We start from the raw sequence: 21,867 nt of genomic DNA, 5'->3' as shown, positions 1-21,867 counted from the left end.
CTTCTGCCTCGTGGATTAGCCCCGCCCCTCAACTCCGGGGCGAGTCCGTCTCTACTGGGAGGAGGGCAGCCGCCGCTGGGCGGTGCATTGTGGGACATGTAGTCCCGGCTCCCGCCTTCACACGGCTACTACGTTTCCCAGGACCTTGCGGGCGGGCGCGAGCCATGGCGTACGTCAGAGGCGCAGGCAGCCAATCGGCGCAGGGCCGGAACGAGCCCCGTCCGCCGCCAATGTTGTTTTCGCCGAGTCGAGGTGCTGGTGTTGTTGGCGGCGGCGCCATATTGGAAGGGACGATCCCCGCGTTAGCGAGAAGCCCCTTCGCGCTGGCCTCGCCGCCGCCATGCTGTACCTGGAGGACTATCTGGAGAGTGAGTGCGCGCGGGGCGGGGGTCCCAGCCGGCCGGGTGGCCGAGCGGGACGGGGGCGGCAGCGAGGGGGCTCCCCCTCCCCCTCCCATGGCGGTGATTGACTGCTCCCTCCCCCTCCCCTCTGTGTCCCCGCAGTGATCGAGCAGCTACCCATGGATCTGCGCGACAGGTTCACCGAGATGCGCGAGATGGACCTACAGGTGCAGAGTACGTGAGTCCCGCCCACCTCCCGCCCACGCGCCCAGCCCGCCGGCGGGGGCGGGCGCGGACCCAGCGCTCTCAGTCAGGCGTTGGCCGGCGGCGGTAGCGCGGCTCGTAGCCGCTGCTCCCGGGCTGAGCGGGCCCGGCACGAGGGGACGCTCCTGCCCAGCGAGCGGTCCGTGCGGGTGCCGGGGGTAGCCGCGGCGCCTCACGCAGCGAGGGGCGGAGCGCGCTGGGCGGAAACGTGCCGAGCTGTTTCCCTTCTGCCACCGGCTGCCTCGTGACCTCGAGCAGCCATGGGCGAGCGGCGCCGGGTGTGTTGACATGACACCGAGCCGAATTCGGGTCTGCAGATGCCCTGCGGCAACGCCAGGGGGAAGGAGTTTCACTGCTGGGGCTTGTGCGGCGCCCCAGGGCAAGTCAAGGTGGCACTTACCAAGCGGTGGGGTGCTGGCTCTCAAGTCCCTGGCAACGGGCTGGAGCTTCACTTGCCCCCTTCTATCAGCCGGAGGCTGTGCACTGTGTCTGAACCATCCCTGCCTAGGCATGCTGGATGAAGGAGTTCCCTACACATCCTTTTCCGGTTGCTGGCACCCTAGCTGTGCTTGTCAGGAATCCAGTCTTCTTGGGTATCTTTGTGGTATTCCTTTTTGCCATCCACTTATGGCTCATTTTCTATTTTTACTTTTGTTTTTGGGAGTCCTGCCTTTTGACTTCCTTTGACCACTTGTTCCTGTAGGGATTCAGTGACAGGATACCACAGAGGATGTCTACCTGGGATTAGGTTTTTGCTTTGATATGATTCTTCACGAAATCTCCGCTCTTTGTGAATCTGAGGTGTTGAAACATCATGCTTTAAATAATTTCTTTGATTTCCATATGTTGTCTTGATTTCTCAGACAGGTAGGAAGGCAACTCAGCAGCATCATACTATATCCTGGAGATGATCTTTAATGGATGAGCAAATTAACAGGTTTGGGCCTACAGTAGTGCCTTGGATCCTCTTGCAGATGTAACCCAATTAACTTAAGTATGGTGGAGAATGCCACCTTGAGGCACAATCCTGAAGACTTTCATCCATCTAGCAATAGATCAATCCATAGGTTTCTGAAATAAAAGCCTTAACCAGTCTTGATCTCTGAACATTGAAATTTCTTGTTGTCCCAGTGGGTCTGGTTCATCAGTCTCACCATCTCTGTTGAAGCATTCTGCACCTGCCCTCTATATCCAAGGACTCCGACGTGTCTCAGCCTTTGTGTACTTTAGGCTTCAGGGCTTGGAGTCATTGATATTGAATTATGACTTAAAAGGTGTTGCTAGTTCTTACAATGTAAGTAGGTGATACCAAGAGAAAACCTGCAGCCCTTTGATTTTTGGCAGCCTCTAACTGAGACCACAAATATATCTCTTTGACTCATGATTTGGTGCTTCTTTGGACGGGGGTGAATCTTTTCACACACAGTATTTTTTTTTTTAACCAAGATTACCCTAATGTCATGGGAGTCAATAGAAAAACTTTTTTCCCAGACCTTTGTAACTCCAGTGTTTCTTGTGCTTCACAAAGTAGTGTAGAGCTTTCCAAAGTAGTGTAGAAATTCCAGGCACTCTTCTTATCTCTTCCAATCCAGCTGTTTGTGATCATGACTGCTGGTTGGACATTACATATGAATCAGAGAACTCTTGGGGTGCAGCAAGACTGTGATCAATGCAAGGATCCCATCTTCCCAAAATTTTTAAAACAGCTGTGTAAGTCAACTGACTTGAGTGGGTGTTGGTTTAGAAACTTAGAAGTGACATCTGGGCCAGGAATCCCTCTCTGTTAGAATTAAAATTACTCTTGCACCATGTTTTAGACCATCTGGGGGACTGGGAACCTCTCATTACTAAATAGTCATAGAAAAAGTATATAACTTCAAGTGATGTGTTGAAAGTTTTTAAGATCAAGTTGTAGATTACCAAGCTTATGTAGCCTAAGGCCAATCTCTGGAAAATGCCTTCACCCTGGTAGAACATTTTGGCAAGAGAAATGCCAAGGTCTTTAGAAAATTGGCTCATAAGGGCTGCTATTCAATGATTAAGAAAAAGTTGTGGGTTGTGTCCTGTACCAGACCTCTTTGAGGACCTAAAAAATAAAGAATGGAAAGGCTGCCCTTCATTCTTTTGGCCCTCCTCCCGCAAAGGAGGGGAGGGAAGACCTTTTTTTCCCAAAAGCTGCCTCTTATTAACCATAGTGGATTTCAAAGGAACTTGGCTGAACAAGCTATTAAACCAGCAAAAAAACCTTGCTTTTAAAAAAATTGTTCTGAAGTATTTAGATATCTGGTCACTATTCCTGTGAGTACCTTTTATTGTCTTGGTGAAAAGGGGAGAATAAGAGCTCTTTGGGCATATTGGTCATATGCCATTGTTCTATGTGCTGTAAGATTAGGTTTTAAAATGGTGTAACAGAGCAGCTGAATTTCTCCCTGACTTCTTGAAAGCCATTTACCCAAAGGACTTAAAAAAGCAAGTGGACATTGTTTGGTATGTACATAGGCTTGCATAGATACCTTGATTTGCCCTGCACAGAAACTAGCTGGCTATGTTTTTCTTCTATTTGAGTTCTATTAAAGGCTTAGTCTGATGTGGTAGCTTTTTCAGCCTGTGATAAATTGTTGTCTCTTGCAGCCCCTTGTGAGGTTCTAGCAGGGCTTGATACTCATAGGAACCTTCTTAAGATGAAAAAGCAGATGAACTTTCTTTTAAACCATTCAGTACATGTGAGTACAGGTTAATTACATGAAATCTAACTTTCATTATAGTGGTGACTTCAGTCCAGAAAGTGAGCAAGTTTCAGGCTCTAGTGACTAAATATCTTACCCAAAATTTCATAAACTTGTGTTATAGTCTTCTGAGACTTTGTGTGAGATGTTGTCAGATTTCTACATTGATGAACTTCTACTCTTTCCAGCACTATTTCCAGGGCTTCTGCCCATCTTAGTGAGGCTCTTCTCTTTATACTGAATCCAAAAGATCTCTTGGGTTTTACATGGGGTGACTAAATCCCTTGCAAAGCTAGTTCTCCTCTTTTTTTTATTTCACGCCATTTACTGCTTAATACAAACACTCAGAGGAATGCTGTCAAGTAACTGGCGTGAAACTGAAAATGTGTGGCCAAGTTTCATGTTACTGAGGCAGAGTGGCCTCCCTGTTGTACATGCAAATGTTTCTATCTAATATCCTGTATTAAATGGTTACATTGTCCTTGTTCCATACATTTTACCAAATACTGTATCTTGGATTTGCCCTTTCAGTCTCTGGGTCTTGCAGAATGTAATTCCAAAGTAAGGAAACAAACTTTTCTTGTCCTCTTGGCTTTTTTTCCCGTAGGGAGAATGGGGGAGAGGTTGTCTCCTATTTCAGTTGATCATATGCTTTTGAAAGTTTAAAAACAAAACACTATCTCAGGCTGAAGTATTAAGCTTGATGTTTTTGGGAGATCTCCATTTCTTGTTTTAACAAATGAAGCAAACAACAAGGCATTTACTTTCATAATCTTGATGGCTGTGACATTCACAACTTTAGTTTTTCCTTTTGTGATAGCTTTCAAACCATAGATTTTGCTTAAGTCTGAAACCTTGCTTGGTGGTATCTGGTGAGAATAGTGACTTACTTTGTAATTCAACTTCATTGATAATACCATTCTGGCAGGACTTTCACATACTTTCCCACTTCTCCACAGAGTTTGGAGGAGAACTTGATCTAAAAGTTGTGGTTTTTCTCTTAACTTAGAGCCTCAAAAAGGCAGAGAAATATTCAGTTATTCAGTATTTGTATTTGAGTTTTTCTTAGAACACTTTGCTTCCTGCTCAAATTGTATTTGGCTGGGAAGATCCAAGGTCATCAGTTTAAAATCTGGTTGAGGAGATGGGGATTTGCTTGGTTTTACTACTACTCGTCTTAAGAACTTGGAGCCCTTTTTTTTTTTTTAATGCTTTAGAGCACAATATCCTGATGTCAGAGTGCTATCCAAATGACAAGAGGCAGAATTTTGAGCTAAATAATTCTCTCTCTGACACTTGTTTTTTCTCCAGTAGTTTTGAGAAGACATGCCAATTCTTGGTTTAAGGAAAACCCATCATCACCCTGTACAAAATATGTAGCATTTCTATATTTGAGATGGTAACACTATTTTGCCTTCTGTGTGCGGCAGATGCAATGGATCAACTAGAACAAAGAGTAAATGAATTTTTTATGAATGCAAAGAAGAACAAACCTGAATGGAGAGATGAGCAAATGACATCAATCAAAAAGGTAAGGGCACTCAAGGAGCAGGCCATGTTTAAAATATAGACATTAGACATTGGTAATTCATTGTGAATTTCCATAATTTTTAACTGTCAGGTGTTGAGAACTGTGGCCCGATTTAGGCTTTGAGTGCGGCAGATTGGACTTGTTAAGGAAAGCTGGCACTAATCAAAAAACTTTACTCCAATTTTTTGTTTTTTGCTTTTGTTAGCACAGACTTGTATTTGTTTGAAGTGCTAGGAATATGAAGTGACAAGAGCCAGTCAGGTCAGTGATACAGTGATCACTAATCACAAGAGTTATATATTCCCCCCCCCTCCCCCCTTCTGCTATCCATGTAAGAAATGAAACACCATAAATGGGTTGGCTTTCTTTGGAGGGAATTGTGCTGACCTTTAGTAAAAACATCTTCCCTTAGATTCTTCAGAAACCTTTATGGTGGCGAATGGATGCTTTTCAGCACCTTTACTCCACCCCTAAACGTCATCAGTGTCAATATTACATCCAGTGTGTTGATCCTCTGTATCTTCATATAGGAGGGGGATCATGATCTAGGATAGGGGGCTGGAGTGTAGGGTTTTGGGTTGTGACTTAGGGCAGGAGATGGTTGTGATCTGGGATAGAGGATTGGGGTGTAGGATCTGGGAGGGGGTATGGGCTTAGGAAGGGAATACAGAGTTTGGGTTATGTGCGATAGGGAGGGGAGGGCTATGGGGGAGGGCGGGGCTGGGGTGCCAGAGACAAGCTGTGGCTGGGAGACTTACCAGTAAGACTCCTGGCCAGCAGCCCAGCTTGTTTCTCAGGCAGGCGACTACCTCACCCCCTCACAGGATGCAGGGCCATGTGCTCTGTGAATAAGAACCTGAAGGGAGGGGGGAGAGGTGCTTCCCGTTTTTCAAATGGGAAGCTTCCATTGGCCAGAAACTGGCAATGGGATTGTGCTGGGGGTAGGATCAGCCATGAAGCACCATTCTCCGCTCCCTTCTGAGCTCACAGTTTGTAGAACACAAACAGCCCAGCAGCCGCTTTTCTGACAGGTGTACAGGGCAAGGCAAGCAGGGGAGTCTGCCTAAGACTCCCTGCTACATCCACAGGCCAGATCTGGTGGCTTGGCAGGCTGAATCCAGCTCATGGAGGGTATTTTCCCCCGGCCTGCTCTAGTTGGAGCTGAATTACTATGGAGTGATGCTTTACCCCAAAAATAGCTGGAAGAGACATTTGGTGAGGACCAGACCCAGGGCCAGTGAGAGAAGAAGTTTTATGGGCCTCAGGATGTCTTGGGCTCTGGGCTATGCTTTCATGGGAGTCAAATCACCTGGAGCCCAAAATGAGTGCAGAGTAATCGAGTTCCAGCTTTTGGAGTTCTTTAGCTCTGCTTCAAACACTTTGGCAATGTTTGTACTGTCTGTGAAGCAGAGGGGGAAAAATTTCTGTTTAGTTAAGTGGCTGTCTGCTGATTTTTGAGCAGCTAGATACTATGAGTATCAACAGGTAGGAACAGTCATTTTCATTTTACAAACACATACAGTGACCTTGACCACACACAGTTAGTATATGTGCAGCTGTGATGATCTGTGATTTCTCCTGGGGTGCAGAGGGAGTGATTATGCTGTTTCCACAGATGCTATGTAGAATTAGGGGGTGGAGGGATAGAGAGATTTTGGAGTGCAAAGGGAAGCATAGGTCTGGGAAGATCAACAAGAAGCTCCAGCATGCTTGAGAAGCTCCAGCATCTCCTACTGCACGTCTCTCTCCTTTTTCTGGACTTTTTTACTCTCCACTCTGTCCATGCTGTCCTCAAGGGTGATTCTCCAAGCTTTGTGGTAGAAATCAAAAGCACCAGAGGCTTGCAGGTTCTCTTGGATTATATCCTCCCATGTCCTCTTCTTTCTCCTCCTTATCTGGCTGAGCCACTGCATTGGTATGGATGGAGAGAACAAGAAGACCACGTTTTTAGATAATCTTATGAGTGTATTCACAAGATGAATAGAAATATGGTGTACTGAACTCTCCTTGCTCCTGGCTGTAAGTGTACTCAGACATGACAATTGAACCATTTTCCATGGGCAGTTGTTGTTTTTCCTGATACTGCACTTCTGAGAGTAATGGAGGTTCCTGCATGTATCCAGTTGCAAACTAGATCTGTATGCCTCAAGTCTGTGTGCTGCAATGATTCCTGCTAAAAATTGCTGAGTGGTGTGAGAAACTATCCTAATGAAGTGGAAAAAAATAAGGGAGCCATTCCCAGAAATCTTCATAAGGGGATTAGAGACAACCTCCAGGAAAGTTTCCTCAAGATCTCTGAAAGATTCATGGGGCATCCCAGTGCACATAAATAGTTTTGCAGGGTTCCCTCTGTCTTACTGGAGAGGGGAATGAGAAGCAGTGAGTCTGCATCTATTGGATTATTTACCACGTAGAAAAGAGAAAATGGACAGCTGTGTCCCTTCATTATTAAAGCAAATGGCACACTTATCAAAGACTCCTGCCCCTGCATCAGGCATATCGATGCTGGACTAGGGATTGTTTCAACTGTTTTGGAGTCAAAAACAGGTCCTGGCTTATTGTACTATCAGCTCCCCCAGTTGACTGTCCAACCTCCTTCTCATCCAACATCACCTCCTGATTGTTCCCTTCAGAGGTCTCTGATGCCATTTCTCCTGAAGTATCTACTGGGACCTTAGGGGTGATGTTGAGGTCTGCACTGAAGATGACATGCAGCTCCGTAAAAGTGGCATATCTGAGGCTCCACACTGGAACAACATAGTCTTCCTTGTCTTCTGGTGGCCTACCTCCTTGGTTTTCATGCAGTACCTGCTGCAGGGTCCTCTTGTAGCTCTTTTTGTAGTTATTTGTTTGTAGGTATTGATATTTCTGTGGCTGGATTGGAGATCCAAAGATCAAGTAATCCACCATTTCCTGTGTACTCCAGACAGGAGTGTGCAGTGTGTAGTCAGCATGTTCAACTGGGCGGCTTCTAGATGAGCTCTCCATATAGAGCAAACAGGAAACACAAATTCCTTTAAAAGGGGAGATCTTGAGAGGCATTTACCTCTGTACCTGGCCTCTGGGCAGCAGAGTTCAAAACATGGTCATGGTGGAGCATTATAGAACACTTCCTGGAACCCTCCGCAGTCAATGTAAATAATGCAGTGTCTGCCCTGACACTGTGTTGGCCTAATTGTCTGCTTAATTACATTGACCGAAGTGTGGGGATGTAAAAGTGTAACCTATTAATGGTTAATTGATAAGCATGAGCTTATTGGCTACTGAAATGGTTACACATTGGCTTCCAGCTTGTCACATTGGCTTCCAGCTGTCACATTGCACTGCTGGTTTTGTATCAGAGCCTGTAGCATGGAGTGGCAGCCAGCACTCTGGGAGCGAAGCTGGCAGTCAGGAGCTGGCATCACTTAAAAATATAGGTCAGTTAATTGTTGACTTACCTTAGTATAATATTTTAAAGGCTAAGCAGTAAATTATATTGGACATGTAATTCACTATGAAGTATAAATCAAAGAGGAATTCAATAATATACATAATATAACCACCCATTTTTATCTTTTTACTAAAAATCTCTCAACAGGATTACTATAAAGCTTTGGAAGATGCAGATGAGAAGGTACAACTGGCAAATCAGATTTATGACTTGGTAAGTAACTAAAGTGATTAAAGTGAATAACATAGTTATCTTAAAGAATTCTAAACTTTATTATATGGGGAGCCTTTTTTAGCTTACCTGAACATTATAGAAGTATTAACAAAAAGGTTGTTACTATATCAGTGTATGAAAGGTAAACACAACTCATTTTAAAAAGTGAGTTAGTTACAGCTTAAACATCCATGTTTTCACTTCATTTAAAACATTTTGTTCTGTTTTCACACAGGTACATTGGCTTGGGTGAACAATGGACTGTCTTATCTCTCTTTTTCTATTTTTTGAAATGCATTTATGTATTTTCAGTGCATGTGTGCACAAGTCAAATATTTAATTATTGCTGTAATATTGAACTTAAACTATTTGGACATAAAATAATTAAGATCCTAGCTCCATTAACAAAATTATCTGGGGAAGATGAGAATAAAGCAAGTAAGTGCCTTTCAACTACAGTAGATTTCCGATAATCCGGCACCTTTGGGACCTAGGTGGTGCCGGATTATCAGATAAGCTGGAGTATCGGAGGTACTCCGGCAGGGGGCTGTGACGGGTCTGCGGGACCAGCACGGCGTCCGGGAGGTGGGCGGGAAATAGCGCGGTGAGGGGCAAATGGTTCGCCCCTCGCTGTGCCGTTCACCGCACTGTGTCCGGCTGGGGGATAGGCAAATCCCGGCAGACCTGTCACAGGGGTATAATCCCCTTCCCCTCTTCTCCCCTTTCCTTTATCAGCCGCAAGTGCCCATGGGGCTCACAGCAGCTCCAATTGTCCATCTGTCCGGAGCACTTCCGGTTTCCAGTTGATGCCGGACAGTCGGGAGTGCCAGACCACTGGATGCCGGACAATTGGAGTTTGTATACTGTGGGTCGGATGGCAGAGTGTTAAATATCCTTAGTATATAGTTCATGGGATACAAAATAAGCAAACTGAAAACCGATACATGTTACAAGGCACTTAATGATTTCTTGTCTTTCCTCTCTTTGCTGTTAATGGATTTATGATCTTAAACTGTATTAGTGAGTTGGTAATTGCTAAAATGGCTAATACAGTGATATACATTGTTTGTTCTGTATGATTACAGGTGGAACAGATTTTAAGTGCAGTGACTTTTTTTAAGTAATTGTATTACGCAGATTTCTATTGTAAGTCTCAACATCACTGAAGTCTATCAAACTTCATGCATCTAATGCATCTCATTAAATACTCAGAATTCTTAAATTCTCTGAAGGGTTGAGAATTTAAACAATTTTAAGTTTTGGCATTCATCACTGATCTGCTTTAAAACAGGTAGACCGACACTTAAGAAAGTTGGACCAAGAACTAGCTAAATTTAAAATGGAACTTGAGGCAGATAATGCTGGAATTACAGAAATACTAGAAAGACGTAAGTGTACTTCGTTATCTTTTGAAGAAATAACATTTTGTTTGTCAAAAGAAAATCTTGCTGAATAGTTAAGCAGTTTATTTCTGCTTTTTTCCAAGATCTGTTTGAATTTAAAATTAAATACTTTGTTTCTTGGGGCATTGAAACTTTTCTTTTAATCTTTTTGGTTTTTTTTTAAACAAATATCTTTAAATGCTTAGACATTACATCCTATATTAATGTATTACTTATCCGAGAACTGGAAAATGCTTGGTTTCTTATATAACGAAGTCCAAATCGAGTTAAACTAAGACATTATCTATGAAATATATCACGTTTGTCTCGATCATCTGTGCACTGCTGTGTACATTCCCAAATACCTACATTTTTGAAAAAAGGTGGGGTAGTAGGATAATTTTTTAACTACACATTCTGAAAAGTGAATAATCCAAGAAAAGAACTAATCTGTTGCACTGTAGTTAAATAAGTTAAAATAATAACTAATAGTGATAGATGAATGAATAGGTTACAGCCAGTCCAAAATGATGTTCCACAAATTGTGCACAGTATTTTTTTGTTTTGTGTTTTATCTTAATTGCATTGTCATAAAACTTCCCCCTAGTACTCAGTCATATGGCTTCCTTGAAATTTAGTGCTGCAGTAAACGTTGACTCTTAAATATAAGTCCTTGCAGTTAGTGGAAATGCTCCCTTTGGTTTCAGTGAGCTTAGATCTTTCCCTTTGTGTTTTGAATTTCCATTGACACAGAGGATTGTCTACACATGGTTTTGGAAAAAATGAAAACAAGCTTTCTAGTTTGGAGCAACAGATTTGGGCTGGTGCTTTAAAAATAGCTGCTTTGAAGTCCATGTCCTTCTCTAGGATCTTGACTAAAATGAGTAAAACTGTTTTTGGAATTATTCTTTGTTTTGTATTTTCATATCTAAAAGTGAGGATAACTTGAAAGATCAAAGTTTGCTAAATTGCATTATTTCAAAGTTGGCATTTAAATCGTACTACTTTAAACTGTATTTTAGGCTCTCTGGAATTGGATACACCTTCACAACCAGTGAATAACCATCATGCCCATTCACACACTCCAGTAGAAAGTAAGTTTCTGAACATTTCGTCTTCAGCTTTGCTATATGTACTGATCAAATACAGGCAGTCCCCGACTTACGCGGATCCGACTTACGTCGGATTGGCAGTTACGAACGGGGCTCGCCCCGGAGGACACGGACTGCGGGACCTCGCAGTCCTACCGCCCATGTACTCCGGGGCTTTCTCCACGTCTCCCTGGTCTGCAGACCAGGAAGACGTGGAGCAAAGCCGCGGAGGGGCTCGTGCAGCCCAGGCGTGCCTGGGCTGCCCTGCTGCCCGAGCCCCTCCGCGGCTTTGCAAAGCCTCGGGGATGCCGGCAGAGGAGCAGCCCAGGCGCGCCTGGGCTGCCCCGCTGCCCAAGCCCCTCCACGGCTTTGCAAAGCCTCGGGGAAGCCGGCAGTGGAGCAGCCCAGACGCCCTGCGGCTGTCCCGCTGCTGGCGTCCTCAGAGGCTTTGCTCCCCGTCTCCCTGGTCTGCTGGTCTCCCAGGGAGACGGGGAGCAAAGCTGCGGAGGACCCAGGCGGCGGGACCGCGGTGCGTCTTGGTCCGCCGCTCGCATCTTCCTGGTCTGCTGGGATGGGGGGCGCAGGTAGTACACCCCCCCCCCCCCCAGCAGACTAGGCTTTTCTCCAGACGCCTGTGGCAGAGCAGCTGGGGCGCTGCCGGTTGGTCCCGCAGCGCCGCTCTGGGCGCTACTAGACAAACCCGGCAGCACCCCAGCTGCTCTGCCCCAGGTGTCCTGATTCAGCCACTGCTGGTCAGTTTCAGCAGTGGCTGAATCAGGACACCTGGGGCAGAGCAGATGGGGTGCTGCTGGGTTGGTCCAGTAGCGCCGAGGAGCGGCGCTACTGGACCAACCCAGCAGCACTCCAGCTGCTCTGCCCCAGGCGTCCCCAAGTCAGCTGCTGCTGAAACTGAGCAGCGCTGACTACAGGGAGTCCAAGGCAGAGTTGCTCTGCCCTGGGCTTCCTGGAATCAGCTGCTGATCAGTTTCAGCAGCAGTTGACTTGGGGACGCTTGGGGTTCTTAAGTTGATTCTGTATGTAAGTCGGAACTGGCGGTCACTTTCAGCAGCTGCTGAATCTGGACGCCAGTTCCGATTTACATACAGATTCAACTTAAAAACAAACCTACAGTTCCTATGTTGTACGTAACCCGGGGACTGCCTGTATTTGGAATGTATAAAATTGTGTATGTTCAAAATGAGTTATTTTCTGAGTTCTCCTCATAATCTTTCTTAGTCTACATTTCAAAAATCCCACCAGAATTTGGCATAACTAAATTGCATTAGTATTTGTTCAAGAGAAGCTAAAGAATGAAATGTCAGGGTTTTTCTGTTAGGAATGAAATCAATTCATAGAGCTGTGTGGTTATAGTGTCTGTTTATTCTTTCTTAGATTATACTCTAGGCTATTGAGCTCAACGTCTTGAGTACAACACTAAACATTGTTTGTTTCTTTCATACAGAAAGAAAACATAATCCTTCTTCTCACCATGGTACATCAGATCATGTTCCTGAAAAGAAGTTTAAATCTGAAGCTCTTTTGTCTACTCTTACTTCAGATGCCTCTAAAGAAAACACACCAGGTAATCTAAATGTCAAATTCTATTTTATTATACCTCTTGGAGGAGGGACAATAAAAATTCAAATCGCAATTGTGCATTGACAAATTCATTTTTTCTCACTGGGGGAGGAGGGAATGGATGTTTATTTTTTTTACTTTCAGTGATGGGGAGGAGGTTGGACCATAGCTGTTAAGAAGCAGGTCAAACCTGCCATTTATTTGCATTGAGAAAACAGCCTATTTGTTGGATTGCAAGATCCTTTAATGTAGAGGAAAGGAAGCATATACTTCATAATTTTTTCCGAATTTCTGTTCATTATCATATAAGTACATTCACAGTCATCGTCTCTCCTCCCCCCCCCTTTTTTTGGTATAACCTTTTATTCTATTTATAATCATATTTTCTTGGGTTCAACTCTGGCAGCTATAGTCTCAAGTTCAGCAAGGCTGTCTCTAGTTATTCTATACCTGGAGTCCATGGGAACATAAGCAAATGTAGGCAAGTAACATACAAAAGTACAAGAGCATCTATCACTACTTTATTGAAATTACATATGCTATAACTTTTATAAACTTGGGGAAATACAACCGAGATGGGGCTATTATAAGATAGATGCATAACTGGCTGGATAACCATTTTTGGAGAGTAGTTATTAACGGTTCACAGTCTTGCTGGAAGGGCATAGCAAGTGCGGTTCTGCCAGGGTCTGTTTTGGGTCCGATTCTGTTGAATATCTTCATCAGTGATTTAGATGATGGCATAGGGAGTACAATTATTAAGTTTGCAGATAATACCAAGCTGGAAGGGGTTGCAGCTGTTTTGGAGGATAGGATCATAATTCAAAATGATCTGGACAAACTAGAGAAAAGGTCTGAGGTAAATAGGATCAAGTTTAAATAAAGACAAATGCAAAGTACTTTACTTAAGAAGGAACAGTCAGTTTCACGTATACAGAATGAGAAGTGACTGTCTAGGAAGGAGTACTGCTGAAAGGGATCTAGGGGTCACAGTGGACCACAATCTAAATGTGAGTCAACAGTGTGATGTTGCAAGAAAGCAAACATGATTCTGGGATGCATTAACAGGAGTGTTGTGAGCATGATATGAGAAGTCATTCTTCCGCTCTACTTTGTGCTGATTGGGTCTCAGTTGAAGTATTGTGTCCAGTTCTGGATACCAGATTTCAAGAAAGATGAAGAGAAATTGGAAAAGGTCCAGAGAAGAGCAACAAGAATGATTAAAGGTCTAGAAAACATGACCTATGAGGGAAGACTGAAAGAATTGGGCTCGTTTAGAAAAGAGAAGACTGACGGGACATGATAGCAGTTTTCAAGTGTCTAAAAGAGTGTTACAAGGAGGAGGGAGAAAAATTGTTCTCTTTAGTCTCTGAGGATAGGACAAGAAGCAATGGGCTTAAATTGCAGCAAAGGAGGTTTAGGTTGGACACTAAGAAAAACTTCCTAAATGTCAGAGTAGTTAAACACTGGAATAAATTGTCTAGGGATGTTGTGGAATCTCCATCATTGGAGATATTCAAGAGCAGGTTGGATAGACATCAATCAAGGATGATCTCTAGACGATATTTGGTCCTGGCATGAGGGCTTGATGATCTCTCGAGGTTCCTTTCAGTTCTAGTGTTCTATGGTTTTATGATTCCAATCAAGATATATACTATAACTACAGGCATATTTGCATCTTTCTATGTGGTGTTAGTCTGTTAGCCCCCTCAAAGTTTGCTGGTGCTCCAATGGATTGATTGTCAATATAGAAGGGGTCTCTTGCTGGAGTCTCCCATAGGAAGCTCAATTTGCCTGTTCTAGGAACCCTTTTATTATACAATGATTTTGTCTATATCTACATTCTGTGTGTGTACATGACAGTATTATCCCTCTCTTTCTTATTGATCTGTGTTCCGTAGAGACACAAGGGACCCCAAATTCCATAGTCTCTGTATGCTGATGTACCCACCTTTGCCTTATAGTTAAGGCATGTGTTATAAGCACACTTTGTTGTTACAGTGTAACCCATTTTTACAATTTAACTTTCCTGAATCTATTTTTGCATATTACCAGTTTCTGCCTTTTCCCCCCAGAATTTTAGGTCTCCAGGTAATTTTTGGTCATTTATTTCTTTTATCCAAGGCCTAAAATAGCTAAGTTAGAACCTGCATGCCTCAGCCTACAGTTTTCTTGTATTTCAGTTTGTCTAACTAATTCTTCTAAATGTTGCTTATAATTACACTTTGTTCAATCTTGTATTTCTAGAGTTTTATAAATCAATTTTGATTAAATCTTCTAGTACACATATCTTATCTGGCATTGCTCAAGTTCTTAACTCATAAGTTTTGCTTTTCTTCTTTTAAATTGCTCTGGAGCAAAGATGAGGATAGAAGTGTAAAATCCAGTTTAACCAGTTAAGTGGTTAAACATTACATTTAACTGATTAATCACTTAATCAGGATCCTATGGGCAGCAGGCAGCTCCAGCCTCACCTGTGACGGGCCCAGGCAGGCTGGAGCAGCCCCCTTCCCAACCCATGGCACCATTTAACTGGTTACCAGGTTTGCCAGATAACCACTTAAATCCCTAGAAGAGGGGTTGAGCATGTGGACTGCCTAGGGAGAGAGGATAACCCCAGCCCCCTCTCACCACAGCAGCTTGGAGCCAGGTGAGAAATACCTGTCCTTGGCTACTGCAGCTCCTGAGGTATAGTCCTTCAGTTGAGAAGACAGATGGACATGCAGGCAAACAGACACAATAACAGACAAACTGAAATATCATTGATAGCTGTTCTCCACCTCTGCCCCTTGATGGCCCAGTGGGATTATAGCTGTTCCAGTCCCTGGCTACCCCTATCTGACCGTCCTCCCAGACGCTTCCCTTTCCATTTTGTGAGAAACAATCAAATTCCAGGCACATACCATTGTCCTGGAACAAGGAAACCCTTACCTTGCTTTTAAGTTATGTTAAAAAGAAGTGGCATACCAAATTTGGTTCTTAGCTCTTACATTTTAGGAGTTCTTGAACAAACTTTCTCACAGATGGATGGACACTTGTATACACGTTTCTAAATTATATAGCAAGATACAGAATATAACACATTCATCATAACATCGCAATAAACAGAGACAAAACTAATCATTGGCTACATTCTGGTATAGGAATCAGCACAGTAATCAAATTAAGCTCTGACTAGACAGTTTTTAGTTGTATACAAAACATCAGATCAGTTTAATTGCTGCTTCTGCATTTTATACCCTTTGATTTGATCTGTGCAGTCTTGTAAACTAATGCTGGTTTTGGGAATAATACTTCAAGTGGTGTTCCTGTGGGTGCTGCACTCAGGTCTCAGTGTGTCCTTGTGCCTCTGATCAGAGATTTTTGGTGAGCAGTGCCCCTCTCGCTGTGCCTGCGCAACCAGCATCTTGCGCCCTTGCCATTTGTCAAGTGCACGTACAGTGTGAGCCCCTTCAGTTTCTTTTCTACCATCCTTGGCTGAAGATGGAGTCAGAGCAGTGCTCTTCTTTCCAACAGGAAAAACAAAATTACTGTACTCTGTAAGACTTTCCCTCATAGTTTAGTTAGTTAAGGCTAGTTTTCAACGTTCATTTAAAAAAGAGAGAGACACAAGCGCCGCCACCGGGGCTTTCTTTTTTCTTCAACATGCCGGGTTCTCCAGGCTTTAAAAGATGCGACTCTTGCTGAAACTTGATGCCCATTTCTGATGGCCAGGTCTCCTACGTTAAATGCCTGGGAAAGACTCATGCGGTACATAAGTGTCCGCACTGTCAGGACATGACAGCCAGAGCCAGAAAAGACCGCGAAATGCAGCTCAAAAACCTCCTCTGGAAGAAGTGCCTACAGTCTCCATGGGACAAACCTGAAGACACACGGGGACAGCAGAAATCCAATGACAGGGCTGCTTTATTGCCCCGCAAAGGCTCACAAGCTTCCCAGGCACGCTCATTACCAGTGCTGCCCAGAGCCTCGCATTCCGTGGTGCCGTCCAGGCACTGTGGAGAAATGAAAGTCTGCATCAGCCAGGACTGCTGAGTCAGAATCTAAGCGCACAGCACCGGTCGGTGCTGTTGAGGCAACGGCATCCACGCAGCTGCATAAGCCACCACCACCACCTCCTACAAGTGCCCCTAAGGTGCCTGAACCAACTAGTCAGACCGAACCTGACCGCGCTCCAGCACCTCAGCATAAGAAAGGACTGCGCAAGACAGTGCTTACAAAAGTCTCCCCAGCCAGGCACACTGCTCAGATCATGAGCTTGCTTACTGCACTCTTCAGTGGTGTCTTTTACCCAGCGGCACGCTAATAATGCCAGAAAGGGCTCCCCACTCTCCTATGCTGCTCGCACTATGGCAGCGGGCATAGGAGAAGTTTTTCATCATGCCATTCATCTCCATTGGGGTCAATGGCTTCCTGGCATTCATATCGGGATCATTCCCTACAACAACATCCCACATGGCCCAACCAACTGTGGATGTATCCTCTACAACAGTTTCAGTATCAGTGGGCTCCCTGAGAACCATGGCAAGGGTACCGACCACGTTCCTCCTGTGCCTACCACTCAAGAGATACAGCTCCTACGTCACAACAGCACATGTCTGTGTGCTCCCCGACCATATCCATGCATTCCTCACCATCTCGCCTGCTCTTAGTAACAACACAAGCCAGTTCCAATGATAATGATAACTTACCTCATTCGGACTCAGAGTTCTTCACACGACCCCAGATCCACTAGACTAGACGAGGCAGTCTTCCAGATATCACCCTCTCCACTGGCAGATGATCTAAAACAATTTCAAGAACAATTTAAGCGGATAGCTCAATTGCAAAACATTACATTCCAAGAGGTACAAGACAAGCAATACAAATTACTGGCGATACTACAACTTACAGCATCCTCGAAGATAGCTCTACCCATCAACAAAGCTATCCTGGAACCGTCAGACGCTCGGTGGCAAATTTAGCTTCTTTTGCCCCCCAACAAACGACCGGGGGGATAGAAAACATTTTGTCCCTGCAAAAGATATAGACTTTCTCTTCACACATCCCCAGCTGAATTCACTGGTCGTAGACTCAGTTAATCACAAGGCTAAGAACCCACAATTTAAGTCTGCACCCTGCAACAAAGAGCATAAGCGGCTAGATATCTTTGGCTGCAAGGTGTTAGTCTTCTGCCACCCTCCAATTCAGGTTATTAAATTATACAGCTCTCCTGGCCAATTATGATCATGCCAACTATGCTAAACTACAGGACCTGCTGCGGGACCTTCCTGATAAGACCGCACCTCCAGTCCATCTTTAAGGAGGGTTTATCTATAGCAAAAATGGCCCTTCAGGCCGCAATGGATATTGCTGTCACTGCGGCTAGAGCCACAGCCATCATAATGCATAGGGCCTCGTGGCTGCAGTCATCAGGGTCCCAAAAGAATTGCAATCAAAGGTGGAGGACCTCTCCTTTGATAGAAAACAGCTATTTGCCACTAAGACTGATGAGGTCCTACACTCAGTGAAGGACTCCCGCACCACACTCTGCACTCTGGGGATGTGCACCCCACTTAATAAGAAATAAAAGTATACCCTCTACCAAAGGCCAAGGGACTATAATTATAACTATTACAGACAACACCAGAGGCCATATGACAACAGGCCTAAGCAACACCCTAACAGGAGGAGGACGTAGCATCCACCACTCAATCAACCTGATACAGTGAATTTGAAGTCTTGGTTGGCGGTCTGAGTGACCGCCCCACAGTTCCAGTGCATTCCAATGCCACCTCCTTCACCACCTGAGACCCTTCTACCAACCGTGGGCCCAAATCATTGCAGACAAATGGGTCCTGGAAATGATCAAATTGGGTTACACAGTCCCCTTCATGTCCATGCCCCCTACCCTGTCCCTCTTCAGTGACCCATCTCACAAGCCTCTATTACGAACAGAGGTGCAAAAGTTACACTGGGGGCAATAGAACCTGTTACCACAAAAAAACAGGAAGATGTAGACCAATCCTAGATTTCAGGAAACCCAACAAGTTCATCCTCAGCACAAAATTCAGGATGGTGATCCTGTCAGTTATCATACCTGCACTGGACAAAGGGAACTGGTTTTCAGCTCTCGACTTTCAAGACACATATTTTCATGTAACCATCCACCTGGCCCACAGGAGATTTTGCAGTTTTGTCATAGGTCAAGACCATTACCAATACAGGGTCCTCGCCTTTGGTCTTTGTACGGCCTCTCAAGGGTTCTCGAAGACGCTAGCCATAGTCACAGCCTTCCTCAGAAGACAGAACGTCATCATCTTCCCATACCTTGACGATTGTCTTATCAAGAGCACCACTTATCAACAAACGATAATGATGACAACCGCTACTAGGGAATGTTTTTCCCGACTTGGCCTGCTTATCAATATACAAAAGTCCACCATAGAGCCCACACAAAAGATAAACTTTATTGGAGCACTTCTAGACTCAATGACAGCAAGAGCCTATCTGCCACCACAAAGATTCAAGGCAATCTGTGGTCTCATTCGGGGCGGGGAGAGGGAGTCAAGCATATTTCCTTTTCCATGGTCCGGACGTGCCTCCAATTGTTGGGATACGTGGCAGCCACAACCTTCGTGGTCCTATTTGCAAAGCTACACATGCGCTGCCTACAGCATTGTCTCGCAGCCACCTACATTCCAATTCAACACAGTCTTACAAAGTACCTCATGCTTCCTCTCCCAGTACTGCAGTCTCTCAACTGGTGGACTTCTCCAACCAACCTACTTGCTGGTATACCCTTTCACCACCCAGATCAGTCAGTAACTATAACTAAAGACACATCACTTATGGACTGGGGCACCCATTGTGGTGCAAGGTCAATACAGGGCACATGGTCCTAACAGGAAAGACACTTCCATATCAACATCCTGGAGCTCAGGGCCATTTGCAATTCATGAACCCATTTCCTTCCCCTGATAAAGGGCAGAACCATTTGAGTCCTCACAGACAACACACCCTCTATGTTCTATGTCAACCGACGGGAGTGCCTGATCACACTCACTGTGTGCAGAAGCAATCAGATTTTGGAGCTGGTATATCAGGAACCACATAACTCCCAACTGCCATATATATACCGGGAAAGCAGAATGCGAGGACCAACAAACCGAGCAGACGCTTCTCAGACCAACGTGAGTGGGAGAGCAATACCAATATTCTCCTCTCTGTTTTTCAAAAATGGGGTTTCCCAACTATCGATCTTTTTGCAACACCACTTAACCACAAATGCCTCAAATTCCACTTCCATGCAGGATTGGGCAAGAGGTCAGAGGGGGATGCCTTCACTATCCACTGGAAGGCTCCCCTACACTACGCTTTTCCACCAATTCCTCTTCTTGCCAGGATGATCAAGATCTGAGCTGACCAGCCACAGTAATTTTAATAGCCCCTGCTTAGCCCTGGTTCCCTTACCTACACTACCTATCAACCCATAGATCAACCCATTCCTCTCCCCGCAATGCCGAACCTCTTGATGTGGCACCACGGCAGAACATGCCATCTGAACATCAAAACTCTGAAACTTGTGGCATGGCTTCTCCATGGTTCCAGAATGAAGAACTTATCTGTTCAGTTAAGGTCAAACACATCCTACTGAACAGTGAATGGTCCTCCAGAGAAGCACCTACCAAAACAAATGGACATGCTTTCAACAATGCTGCTTGACACGCAGTTTACATCCCAGTACCGCCCATTTACCTACCATACTGGAGTATCTCATGAACCTCAGCGACTCGGGTCTCACCATCAGCTCTATTCCGGTCCATCTGGTGGTGGTCACGGCATTCCACAAACCTGTGGGTAACTTCTCTCTCTTTGCACATCCGATGGTGAAGCAATTTCTCACAGGCGTGCAGAAAACATGCCCAAACTTGTGCCCTCTGGTGCCACCGTGGGACTTGAGTTTGGTTCTCAACATTCTCATCAGGCCACCCTTTGAGCCACTACATCATCATAATACTTATCCATGAAGGTGGCCTTCATAGTGGTAATAACATCAGTAAGACGGGTAGGCAAAGTTACAGCCCTCATGGCGCACTCACTTTTTGCTACCTTTAGCAAGGATAAAGTTATACTCAGGCCTCACCCGCAGTTCCTCCTGAGGGTCATATCTGATTTCCACTTAAATTAACCCTTTTACTTACCTGCTTACTTTCCTAAACCTCATGCCTCTTCCAAGGAGGCCATATTGCACACCTTAGATGCAAGGCGGGCGATTGTGTTCTACCTGGAGAGAACTAGGGGAACCAGAAAATCAGAAACTCTTTTAGCATGGTCTGGACCACATACAGAAACAGCTGTCTCGTCACATCGTCTATCTTAATGGATTGCTAGCTGCATACATACAACTTATGAACTTAGTGACAGGCAGCCACCACAGATTATCAGGGCTTGCTTCACGCGTGTGATGGCCACAACATCGGCCTTCCTAAACAATGTACCATTGGTGGACATTTGTAGAGCAGCCTCGTGGTCTTCGCATTGCACTTTCACACAGCATTATGCCCTGCAGAAAGGGCCAATACTCTCCACATCTCTGGCAGATGTGGTCCTTCCTTCCTCCACATAAATGACTCCAATTCCCACCACCATCTGGCGGGTACAGCTACTGAGTCACCTGAGTGGAGCACCCACAGGGACACCACTCGATGAAGAAGTTATTACTCACCCGGTGCAGTAACGATGGTTCTTCGAGATGTGTCCCTGTGGGTGCTCTACTGCCCTCCTGTCCTCCCCTTGCTTTGGGTTCTTTAGGGGGACTTCAAGTATAAAAGGAACAGACAGGGCTCGTGCCGCATGCGCACTCAACAAACAGCAAGGGTGTGAGACGCTGGGTGCACAGGCACGGTTCGAGGGGCACTGCTCACCAAAAATCTCTAATCAGGAGAGCGAAGACGCACCGAGACCTGAGGTGTGTCCCTGTGGGTGCTCCAATCTCGAAGAATCATCGTTACTATACCGGGTGAGTAACTTCTTATCCAGCCTACTGATGGGCTGAAGGAAAAACTATATGGTTTTGGTGACATTGTTTCAAGGAAAAGGGACCGATTTATAAATATTAATTGCTTTACTATTACCATTCAAGAGAGAGATCGTTGAGTTATTGGCCATTGTTAGTAGACCGGATACTGGCCTAGATGGACATTTGGTCTCACTCAGTATGTCCATTCTTATGTTCTTATGATTTATGTATTTGTAAGTGAGGTTTGAAGTGTCTCTAATTTCCGGTAATGTTTGAGCATTTAGTCTTACTATTTTTAAGTCCACTA

At 44.8% G+C, this 21,867-nt stretch overlaps 1 protein-coding gene across 4 annotated transcripts in view; it reads left to right on the top strand.

Annotated features, from left to right (window-relative positions):
* Positions 1–208: 208 nt before the first annotated feature.
* The window catches only part of ING3 (inhibitor of growth family member 3), a 36,958-nt gene continuing 15,299 nt past the window's right edge, over positions 209–21,867 (top strand). The window contains exons 1-7 of one of the 4 annotated variants that reach the window (XM_006122560.4): positions 209–368; positions 504–575; positions 4,762–4,862; positions 8,443–8,508; positions 9,800–9,896; positions 10,913–10,984; positions 12,444–12,563. In XM_006122560.4, the coding sequence (XP_006122622.1) occupies positions 341–368; positions 504–575; positions 4,762–4,862; positions 8,443–8,508; positions 9,800–9,896; positions 10,913–10,984; positions 12,444–12,563 (556 nt within the window). In that variant the 5' untranslated portion in view covers positions 209–340. Of the gene's footprint in view, positions 369–503; positions 576–608; positions 985–4,761; positions 4,863–8,442; positions 8,509–9,799; positions 9,897–10,912; positions 10,985–12,443; positions 12,564–21,867 lie in introns of those variants that run through there. The other 3 variants (XM_006122561.4, XM_006122562.4, XM_014573363.3) reach the window with 3 other exon arrangements.

The sequence above is a fragment of the Pelodiscus sinensis genome, chromosome 1 (assembly GCF_049634645.1).
Source record: "Pelodiscus sinensis isolate JC-2024 chromosome 1, ASM4963464v1, whole genome shotgun sequence".
Lineage (NCBI taxonomy): Eukaryota > Metazoa > Chordata > Testudines > Trionychidae > Pelodiscus > Pelodiscus sinensis.
This window is presented reverse-complemented; position numbering and strand designations above follow the sequence as displayed.